The sequence below is a fragment of the Osmerus eperlanus genome, chromosome 11 (genome assembly GCF_963692335.1).
Source record: "Osmerus eperlanus chromosome 11, fOsmEpe2.1, whole genome shotgun sequence".
Classification (NCBI taxonomy): Eukaryota; Metazoa; Chordata; class Actinopteri; order Osmeriformes; family Osmeridae; genus Osmerus; species Osmerus eperlanus.
The window spans coordinates 16,665,160-16,676,748 of NC_085028.1; the positions used below are offsets into that span (position 1 = coordinate 16,665,160).

The 11,589-nt window shown below is 51.3% G+C and overlaps 1 protein-coding gene across 2 annotated transcripts; it reads right to left on the minus strand.

Moving 5' to 3' along the window:
* Positions 1-11,421, minus strand: zgc:162698 (Transmembrane protein 87A-like). 2 transcript variants are annotated; one of them, XM_062472964.1, is made up of 21 exons: positions 11,184-11,421; positions 10,502-10,574; positions 9,666-9,763; positions 8,226-8,345; positions 7,840-7,893; positions 7,557-7,613; positions 6,471-6,542; positions 5,631-5,769; positions 5,168-5,229; positions 4,863-5,046; positions 4,668-4,767; positions 4,363-4,456; positions 4,207-4,277; positions 2,851-2,957; positions 2,545-2,603; positions 2,343-2,446; positions 1,915-1,988; positions 1,621-1,682; positions 1,421-1,473; positions 949-979; positions 1-342 (listed from the first exon to the last, which is right to left on the minus strand). In XM_062472964.1, the coding sequence occupies exons 1-21, from the start codon at positions 11,304-11,306 to the stop codon at positions 301-303; spliced, it is 1,779 nt and encodes a 592-aa protein (XP_062328948.1). In that variant the 5' UTR covers positions 11,307-11,421; the 3' UTR covers positions 1-300. The 2 variants fall into 2 exon arrangements, with proteins under 2 accessions (XP_062328948.1, XP_062328947.1); XM_062472963.1 differs by having other exon boundaries at positions 4,207-4,280; positions 11,184-11,420.
* Between the last annotated feature and the right edge of the window lie 168 nt (positions 11,422-11,589).

An 11,589-nucleotide genomic window follows, 5' to 3' on the forward strand; every position in this document is an offset into this window, starting at 1 on the left:
TTATCAAACACAGACAGCATTTAATCAAATTCTTGTAGTGAGAAAACGTAAACAGAGAAAGGCATTTTAGTAGCAAAGAAACAAACCCTATCCATGAAAATATAAATACAAACAGGCAATAAAAAGGAAATAAAGTAGTATTTTCTTCTTGTGTTGTTGTTTTGTATCATATTATCCCCAATATATTTACAAACGTCGCTTACAAAGCTCATAAGAAAGGGACAATACAGGATCCTCCTCACTCACGGTGACAAACTGTTAGTCTCTCCATCTTCTCTGTTCATCCATCCATCCCTCCATCTACTCCATTTTGGACATCTCAAATTTGGTTGTCATGGTCTCCTGCAGAAACAGAGTGGCAGTTGGAAGTCAAGCGACGGAACAGTGAGATGAAGGATCTGCGCTCCTTAAGATGGCTGAGGAGAAGTCTGTCCGTGCAGACAGGCCGTGTGAGAGAGCGGAGGGCAGGCGATGGCTACAGTATGTTAACGAGATACTGTATGTGTGTGTGAGTGTGTGTGTGTGTTAACCTAATCTTCTCATCCTCCTGGGCAGAGTGCCTGTATATCCGTGTGAGGGTTAATCTGCTGAGATCTGGACGAGGTGGAACAACGTAGCAAGTGAGACAAAGACACTCCCCCCACCCCTCACACACACACACACACACACCAGCCCCCCACCCCTCACACACACACACACACACACACACACCAGCCCCCCACCCCTCACACACACACACACACACACCAGCCCCTCACACACACACCAGCCCCCCACCCCTCACACACACACACACACCCACCCCCCCCACCCCTTCGTTGCCAGCGTCTCATTGTTCCGCCCGACAAGACAACAGAGATAAACACTGACGTAACCGTGGTTAGAACTATGGTAAGCGTGTGTTTGGCGACACCTGGTGTCTGAGGGGTGAAGAGCGAGTCTACTCACCTCGTCTGAGTCCAGGAGAGGAGGCAGAGCGCTGGGAGGGGAAGGAGGAGGGAGTTACTACACACACACACACACAGGTCCTACACAACACACACACACACACACAGGTCCTACACAACACACACACACACACACACACACACAGGTCCTACACAACACACACACACACACACACAGGTCCTACACAACACACACACACACACACACACACACAGGTCCTACACAACACACACACACACACACACACAGGTCCTACACAACACACACAAACACACAGGTCCTACACAACACACACACACACACAGGTCCTACACAACACACATACACACACAGGTCCTACACAACACACATACACACACAGGTCCTACACAACACACACACACAAACACACAGGTCCTACACAACACACATACACACCCACACAACTGGTTTAGATCAACTGGTTTAGATCAACTGGTCTTGGGTGACTTACACATCGGCCATAGAAGAAGGAATGTTCTCTTCCACCCACTTCAAATCCTCATCCTGAGAGGGAGAGAAAGGTTAAGAGAGAGAGTATGGTATCATGATCAGTCTGCCAGCCCCAGTAAGGAGTGTAGCTCAGAGCAGCAGGTTAGACCAGCAGCTGTGAAGCTGAGGCCACACACACACACACACACACACACGCCTCACCACTTTGGTAGGTTTGGCTGTTCCATTGGTCTCCACTTTCTGCCCCCTCATCTTGACTCCCTCTGTTGGGACAAACAGGAAACACAGACGTCAGGTGTTTGATCTCATTCGGCAAGATATGACCCTGACTGGTCTGCCTCCCAAAGACAGCGAATAACAGAGCAGGGAGAGTCTGGGAACCTTCCAGAACAGAGTACATAATTTCCTGTGCACCAACAAGGGCTTCTCCTGAGAGTCTGGGAACCTTCCAGAACAGAGCGCAGCATTAAGGGCTTCTCCTGAAGAATCTCGTACCGAATGCTTCGTTCATCAGCTGCTCCGTCGCCTCCTCGTCGCTCTCCTCGTCCACCAGGGGGCTGAAGGCATACCTGAGAGAGGAGAGGAGAGAGGGGAGGAGGAGAGAGAGGGGAGGAGGAGAGAGGAGAGGGGAGGAGGAGAGAGGAGAGGGGAGGAGGAGAGGGGAGAGGGGAGGAGGAGAGAGAGGGGAGGAGGAGGAGAGGAGGAGGAGAGAGGGGAGGAGGAGAGAGGAGGAGAGGAGAGAGGGGAGGAGGAGAGGAGAGAGGGGAGGAGGAGAGGAGAGAGGAGGGGAGGAGAGAGGGGAGGAGCAGAGGAGAGAGGGGAGGAGGGAAGAGGAGGAGGAGAGGGCAGAGGAGTAGACCGGGGGGTTAAGACACATTTCTCGAAGGCAGGCCCCGCCATAAAGACGTCGGGTGCGTCAGTACCTCTGGTTGTTGGCGGACGGTCGCCATAGGAACATGATGACCAGCAGGATGATGGAGAACAGGAAGCGCCAGAAGGCGTCGTCGATCCACAGCTCCCTCCAGTCCTGAGGAGGGACACACCAGCATGTGTCAGGTCTGTTTGTTTATGCTAGCATGTGTAACTATGTCATGTGTGGTGTGTGTGACAGAGAGAGACACTCACAGCTTGGCAGGGAGACATCTTAAAGGTCTTGGTCGTCCAGATAATAAATATAACTGAGGCTGCAGGGAGGAAGAGAGATGGAGATGGAGAGAAAGAGACAGAGAGAAAGAGCATTACTACATGCCAGCGGTAACAGACATGGGCAGAGATGAACAGCTTTAAACCACGGTTGGGTTCTATTCACACAAGTGGCAGCCATTATGACTCAGCACAAAAAAACATCTATCTGATCACAGACCATCATGGTTGTCTGACACATCTGTTTAGTTTCCGACAGAAAGGGAAGTTCAACGGTGATTTCCTCACCGATGACGGCGAAGATGAGCGTGTTGGTGAAGTGTCTGTAGAGGGAGAGCTTCACCACGTTCCTCCTAAGACGGAGCAGCTTCATGGTCTGGGCCAGGCTCACGAAGATGTACACACACCGTCAAGGACTCCACACACACTCTCAAGGACTCCACACACACCGTCAAGGACTCCACACACACTCTCAAGGACTCCACACACACATACACTGGGCTGACTAGGACTCTCACATACACACACACACATGCTCTCACACACTTCTCTTGGCGGCCACACATCCCATAAATACCCTTCCAGGAACTACCCCCCCACACACACACACACCCACACCCACACCCACACACACACACACACACACACACACACACACACACACACACACACACACACACACACACACACACACACACACACACACACACACACACACACACACACACACAAAGCATCTCACCTGAGGCTGATGTAAGTAGCTCTGCAATTAGAAATGCAATCATCCAGCCTGACTGTGGCTGCTTCTATGTGTCTAATGGGGTCTGTCTTTTCTAGAACTTTCCTTATGTCGGGAAATTGATGGTAGGAGGAAGGGGAGGAAGGAGGAGGGAGCGAGAAGCCAGCACTGAAAAGCCCAGAGGACAGGAGGCTATGGGAGAGAGAGAGAGGAGAGACAAACCAACATCAGGCCAAGAAGGATGAGTGTGCCCGAGGCAGAGAGACAGAAAGAGAGGTAGAGAGAGGAGGGAGGTGCAGTAGCGGATATCAACCAGCAGAGGGCAGAGTCGAGCACAGCCAGAGGAATGGCAGCCAGCTGAATCACATCATCTTCAGCCTGGTGTTGGAGGACAGGGGGAGGAGGAGGGGAGGGAGGAAGGGAGAGAAAGGGGAGAGAGGATAAGAGAGGGGGGAAACAGAAACATCCATTTCGAAGGTCATGCAGGGGGGAGTCCCAGTACACTCTAACCACTCTACCCTCTAAAAGACGTCAGGTGGCTGAGTGGTTAGGGAATCGGGCTAGTAATCAGAAGGTTGCCGGTTCCATTCCCGGCTGTGCAAAATGACATTGTGTCCCTGGGCAAGGCACTTCACCCTACCTGCCTCGGGGGGAATGTCCCTGTACTTACTGTAAGTCGCTCTGGATAAGAGCGTCTGCTAAATGACTAAATGTAACCCAGTAGAACCCAGAGTGGGTTAGGGTGAGGGTTCACAGGTCACGTATAAGGTCAGAGGAGCAGAGAGCAGAGTAACTAACTAACCCGCAGGCTGGAGCAGAGAGAGAAAGGTGGTGTGAACATCCAGTTAAACTCAGGCAGAAAAGCTGCCTAGCTCCCCCTGCAGGCCGGGGACAGTATAAAGGATATCCACCACACAATGCAGGAGTCTGTGAAGGCCAGAACTATGTCACACAGCAGCCTGCTGCTGTCACCTTTCTCCTGGGGGGAGGTCAAACAGGTTAGCATCACACACACACACATCCATACCCACACACACACACACACGCAGGGCCAGACTTACAGAGTTGACCCTCAGGCCGCCCTCTACGATGGAGAAGACGAGGTAGAGCAGACCCACACCCACGACCCTGTGGAGCAACGCCCCCAACCTGGGCCTGGGAGAGAGAGGGGGAGAGAGAGGGGGAGAGAGGGGGAGAGAGAGGGGGAGAGAGAGGGGGAGAGAGAGGGGGAGAGAGAGGGGGAGAGAGAGGGGGAAACCATAAGCCAGATGAGAGACAGAGAGACGGAGAGAGAGAGGGTGAGAGCAAGAGATGAGATAGAGAGGGAGAAAGGGAGAGAGAGGGGCAGCGAAGGTGGAGAACTCACTTGACGATGCCGTAGCCCAGACTGGCGATGATGACCAGCACGCGAGCCAGAGTCCTCTTCACTGCAGACAAGACCTCAGCGAACACCACCGCCCCCTGGACTGCAGGAGGACACCACACACTCTGGTAGAACATGACAGCGTGTGTGTGTGTGTGTGTCAGAGTGTGTGTGTGTTAGAGAGTGTGTGTCCCCTACCAGACAGGCCGTCGTAGCGTAGGCTCTGGAACTCTGCGTAGTACACAGCCTTCTCTAGCATGCCCAGGAAGATCACCCCTCCGATCCAGAACTGGATCCTGAGCAGCTCCCTCCAGTGCAGCGCAGACAGCACCAGCCACAGCACGCCCAGCAGCACGTACACGATGCACATCACCATGTAGAACTGCACGCACACACACACACACACAGCATGTGTCACTAGGGTTGGTAAAGCACACACCAACAAACTGTAGGAATCAACAGACACACACACAAAAGACTGCAGGGTGTAGGAAACCACTTACGATCATCAGGGGCCACTCAGTAGCAGAGATGTAGGCATGAGGACCTGGCATGCTGATCTGAACTGCAGGGAGGAGGGAGGGGACAACAGTTAGTGCAAACCCTGTGTGTGTGTGTGTTCCTGTGTGTGTGTGTTCCTGTGTGTGTGTGTTCCTGTGTGTGTTCCTGTGTGTGTTCCTGTGTGTGTTCCTGTGTGTGTGTGTTCCTGTGTGTGTTCCTGTGTGTGTGTGTGTTCCTGTGTGTGTGTGTGTGTGTTCCTGTGTGTGTGTGTGTTCCTGTGTGTGTTCCTGTGTGTGTTCCTGTGTGTGTTACTGTGTGTGTTACTGTGTGTGTGTGTTCCTGTGTGTGTTCCTGTGTGTGTGTGTGTTCCTGTGTGTGTGTGTGTGTGTGTTCCTGTGTGTGTGTGTGTTCCTGTGTGTGTGTGTGTTCCTGTGTGTGTTCCCGTGTTCCTCCATGTCCACTCACACTGGATGTCCCAGGCGGGCGTGGCTGCAGCCTCGGCTGGGCGGTGCTTGACCCCGTCCGTGACCTCGCTGATGTGGAGGATGAACATGTAGGGGCCATCCTCCCAGGCCTCCGCCACCGAGTCAAAGTGCTGCACCGGCTGGACCACACACACACACACACACACACACACACACACACACACACACACACACACACACACACACACAATTAAGATGACTGGAGGAGATTAGAGATGAACCTAACTGCCAATAAAAGTGTGAGTACAAGCGCTTCTGTCTGTCCATCGTCTCAGAGGTAGGAGCACATCCTGCTTTTAGAAGGAGTTGTTTTTGCGGTGCTCTTTGCACAGGGATGCATGTGGACTAGAACTACAAGAGCTAAATTTTTTAGGATGGGGCTGACAGTAACAGGGTTAGGGCTAGGTTAGGGCTAGCAGGGCTAGCAGGGCTAAGTTAGGGCTAGGTTAGGGCTAGCAGGGCTAGGTTAGGGCTAGGTTAGGGCTAGGTTAGGGCTAGGTTAGTGTTAGGTTAGGGCTAGGTTAGGGCTAGGTTAGGGCTAGGTTAGGGCTAGGTGAGGGCTAGGTGAGGGCTAGGTTAGTGTTAGGTTAGGGCTAGGTGAGGGCTAGGTGAGGGCTAGGTTAGGGCTAGGTTAGGGCTAGGTTAGGGCTAGGTTAGGGCTAGGTGAGGGCTAGGTTAGGGCTAGGTTAGGGCTAGGTTAGGGCTAGGTGAGGGCTAGGTTAGGGCTAGGTGAGGGCTAGGTTAGGGCTAGGTTAGGGCTAGGTTAGGGCTAGGTTAGGGCTAGTACACTGGATTAGGACGGGGACGGAGTCGCTGTTACCTTGCGTGTTGGGGCTGCGGGAGCCTTGGCCTGGGTTTGAGGAGGAACCTGTTTACCTGCAAGAGCAGCCGCCTGGGGGGAGGGGAGGAGAGAGGGGAGGAGAGGGGGGGGGTGGAGGGACAGGAAGGAGAGGGGAGGGAGGGGCAGGGGGAGGAGAGAGGGGAGGAGAGGGGGGGATGGAGGGACAGGAGGGAGAGGGGAGGGGCAGGGGGAGGGGAGGAGAGAGGGGAGGAGAGGGGGGGATGGAGGGACAGGAGGGAGAGGGGAGGGAGTGGGAGGGGCAGGGGGAGGGGAGGAGAGAGGGGAGGAGAGAGGGGAGGAGAGGGGGGAATGGAGGGACAGGAGGGAGAGGGGAGGGGCAGGGGGAGGGGAGGAGAGAGGGGAGGAGAGAGGGGAGGAGAGAGGGGAGGAGAGGGGGGAATGGAGGGACAGGAGGGAGAGGGGAGGGGCAGGTGGAGGGGAGGAGAGAGGGGGAGGAGGGACAGGAGGGAGAGGGGAGGGAGTGGGAGGGGCAGGGGAGGAGAGAGGGGGAGGAGGGACAGGAGGGAGAGGGGAGGGAGTGGGAGGGGAGGGGAGGAGAGAGGGGAGGAGAGGGGGGAATGGAGGGACAGGAGGGAGAGGGGAGGGGCAGGGGGAGGGGAGGAGAGAGGGGGAGGAGGGACAGGAGGGAGAGGGGAGGGAGTGGGAGGGGCAGGGGAGGAGAGAGGGGGAGGAGGGACAGGAGGGAGAGGGGAGGGAGTGGGAGGGGCAGGGGCGGAGAGAGGGGGAGGAGGGACAGGGGAGGGAGTGGGAGGGGCGGAGAGAGGGGGAGGAGGGACAGGAGGGAGAGGGGAGGGAGTGGGAGGGGCAGGGGCGGAGAGAGGGGGAGGAGGGACAGGAGGGAGAGGGGAGGGAGTGGGAGGGGCAGGGGGAGGAGAGAGAAGAAGGATGGGAGATGGGGGGGAAAGTGGGAGGAGAGTGATATTGTGTAAACCTATAAAATACACAGAGCACAGCGTCCACGCAACCACATGGAGTTTACTAGACCTAGAAGCAACTATGGCCTCCATTCAAGATCTGCATAAGGGGGTTGTTTGTTTTGGTCACCTTGGCCTCCCCTGCTTCTCTCCTCCTTCTTCCTGCAGGGTTCTGGGAAGTGGCAGGCTGCAAGAGTCAGACAGAAAGACACACTGAACACATACTCCACAGAAGCACAAACGACAAAGGGTCCGATAAATTATCAAAGAATTTTTTAGTTTAAATGTATAAAAATGTTGCCTGTTCGACAGATCATCAGTGAGTCTAGTGAAAAGCATTGGAGATTTGGGTTTTAACAGCTAGGCTTTAGTTCACTGGGCTAAGACAGTGTCTGGGTTTTGATCCCGCTCACCTGCTTCATCACATGCTCTGTGAGTTGGGTCGGCTTGTCAAACGGAACTACAAACTGATACAGAAAACAGAAGCGTCATTAGAGAATCAAAACACCTGGTCTAACAACTTCAGTCATCACTATAACAAGCATGACAATAGATTAACTGGATTATGTTTTTAACATGAATAAGACACCCCCCCACACACACCCCCACTACTAGTGTAAACAGTTCGATAAGACTCATAAACATTTCATTAAAGTTTTAAAAAGTATTACCCCCCCACCTCCCTCAGTGACCCCTTCAAGACGACAAGATTGTTTGATAGACTCATAAACGTCTAAATACTTCAATATTATGAATGACCCCCCCTTTCCTCAGAGATCTCTGCCACACCGCCACCTACCTGATGGGGGTCCATGTGAGGTGTGCAGTTCATGTTGGCGTACTGATGGAACACATAGGACCCACTTCCTCCTTCCTGTTTCACCCGGGTTCCCTTGAAGTAGTTGTCTGCCTCCGATGGCTGGAGGGGAGACGTGCAACACACAGTGACACCTTTTAACTTTTATCTTTATAGCCAGTTTACTTTAATATGTTTTTGTTTGTCAATCAACACTCCTCCCAATAGATGTTAGCGGCTTTCTTCAGGGAAGTAGGCCAGGTCAAAGGGTACATGGTCTCATTTGTGAAAACGGGTTATAAAGCTGTGGTATACTGCTCCGATTACACACAGATAAGCAGGGGCGGCGCCAGAGAATTTTTTATGCAGGTGCTGAGGGGGTGCTAGATCATTGACAGGGGGAGCTGCGCAATTATATATATATATATATATAGGCTATATATTATATATAAATACTATCAGGGCCGGAGTGGGACCCATTTTCAGCCCGGGAATGTAATGCTCAAAACCAGCCCATCCCCACCAGGGGCCGAGCCATTCGTTGAACATTCGGTTTTAACCCGAACCTAGGACCTACAGGTTTTGATGTGAGGTGAAACCGAAATCGAGGTGATTTTTTGCATTAATTTCAGTGCAAAATGGTTTCTTGAGATTTATGTAATATAAACATTACGTTGGACTCATATTGTCAGAGCTATATTTTCCGGAAATTACAACCAAAATTTTTACCTGAAAGATTCTGTGCTTTTGAGAAAACATATTTTTCCCACCCTTGCAGGAACATCGTTTTATGAAGTGACAGATCTTTCATTTTTTACCTGGCTTTTTCAGTTCCTCCTGGCATCTTTTCCCCAACCATTTGATTATTTTCGCATCAGCTTAATCTTGCTAATTCCCTCCACAACAATAAGAAAGACAGCATGCGCGACAACTGAAAATGGCACTTTTTAATGCACGGTCTGATCATGCGCTTATTTAGATTAAAACCTAGTGTAGCCTATTAGCTTACTTATCAGTCACACAGTAACTTAACAAACTCGTTTAATTCGGTGTGTGAAAAAACAAAGAGAAAGCAGCCGATCTGCTGGCCCAATTTATGAGCGGGCAGAGTGGCCCACAGGGAATTCTCCCCTTTTCTCCCGATGGCCCCTCCGGGCCTGAATACTGTTAATAAATGAGCAATATTTTTGGGGGTGCTATCGGGGTGCTTTGGTCTTTCTTGGGGGTGCTGAAGCACCTGCTAGCCCCTCCCTAGCGCCGCCCATGCAGATAAGGTAGATGGCTGTAAAATGAATGCTGAAAAAAGCTCATGTTCAAATAACAGATGTTGTAAACTTGATAGTGGGTGAACAGGGAGGGAGAGAGAGAGAGAGGGAGAGGGAGAGAGAGAGGGAGGGGGAGAGAGAGGGCAGGGGAGAGGGAGGGGCTTAGAGAGGAACTCACCTCCAGGTTGAAGACCTCACCGTAGCAGTGAGAGCTCCTCAGGTACCAGGAGACGCTGAGCTCGACTGTGGAGTTAGTGGCACAGGTCTCTGACGTCACTATAGAAACCAGACACAAGACTGGAGTTAGTGGCACAGGTCTCTGACGTCACTATAGAAACCAGACACAAGACTGGAGTTAGTGGCACAGGTCTCTGACGTCACTATAGAAACCAGACACAAGACTGTGGAGTTAGTGGCACAGGTCTCTGACGTCACTATAGAAACCAGACACAAGACTGTGGAGTTAGTGGCACAGGTCTCTGACGTCACTATAGAAACCAGACACAAGACTGGAGTTAGTGGCACAGGTCTCTGACGTCACTATAGAAACCAGACACAAGACTGTGGAGTTAGTGGCACAGGTCTCTGACGTCACTATAGAAACCAGACACAAGACTGGAGTTAGTGGCACAGGTCTCTGACGTCACTATAGAAACCAGACACAAGACTGGAGTTAGTGGCACAGGTCTCTGACGGCACTATAGAAACCAGACACATTCATCCGAGCACAATTCCTGATTATGAATACGTTACACTCAAAGTAACAACGTCCGGGGGTATTTGAACCTGCAACCTCTTCATCTGTAGTCAAATGCTTTTCCATTGAGCTAGACCCAATTTGTGTCAACATTCAACAACAGATGTCAATCTTACACAGAGAAAACAGTTCTCAGAACCAGTAGATTGTTGGGTGATGTGGTGACGTGAAGCCCTTCCCACAACACCATTCACCTAAATAAGTGACGAATCAGGAGTTAGCAACTGTCGCTATGGGCTGGACTGACATACACTTACCTGTGAGTTTGATGACGGTGCCTTGGAACATTGTCTTGTGGAAAAGGAAATACGATTGCTTCTTCAGAGTTTCCTGGAAGGCCAAGTCAACAAAGGGTCAATATGTCAAACGGCTTTTGCATGGCTAAAATAGTCACGCAAAAAATCTAAAACAAAACGGAGGGGTTGAGTATTTTGCAATAGTAGCCTCACCCTCAAATCGATTTTGTAAACTCCACAATTGATAAGGAGCTATCGTGTCTGGTTTAAATGACTGATCTAGAGAAAGCGAGCCCTACAAAAGTATTGTGTGGCAATAATACTGCGCCGTCTCATCAAATAATAAACCAGACGGTTGTCTACGTCTTAATGAATGACAAAATTGACTAAAACAGTTTATGAATCAGACCCATAAAATCAACTAGTAGAGCTATCAACAATGCCCTGTACACTTGATACGCAGAATTTAGATGTTGGCTAAATAAATTGAATCAGTAGCTACTACAGTGCCAGCAGTTTATGGCTTCAAATGTGTCAGATTTGGAGTTAAAAGTTTACCTAATTGCTGCAAAGCCACTGACTGGTAAAACTGGTTGGCCAACGTAGCTAGGCTAGGCAGCCAGTCGTGTCCTCACTGGAGTAGCTAACCCTAGCACGGTTAGGTTGCTACGCATAAAACATTTAAGGGAAAAAGTTGACTCACACTGTTGACTGTCAGCATCCATTTACCGGGCTCCGACACTGCATTTAACGGGCGTGTGAACTGCATGAGAACAAGAATAAACAGCACTTTTGTCAGGTGTCCCGTCAGTAGCACTCGCTCCATGGTGCTGGCCGTTAGTAGGCTACCAGGAACAGGCTACGATGACAACTTTGAGCGCTGCTGCTGTTGTTTCTGTATTGCTGCGACGTCACCAAGTAGGAAGACACATTACTTCCTGAATCCATCGTCTGGCAAGGTGCTCAAACGGAAACGTGGAAAACAAACATCCGCCCTCGCCTAAAACAGTGCTTATATTCCCCCGTTGGCACCAAAACGGAAAGTAAACAAAAGTAGTCAACCACCTCATTAAGCATCACCTTTTGTTTAAGATGTCCTCTTTGGTAGG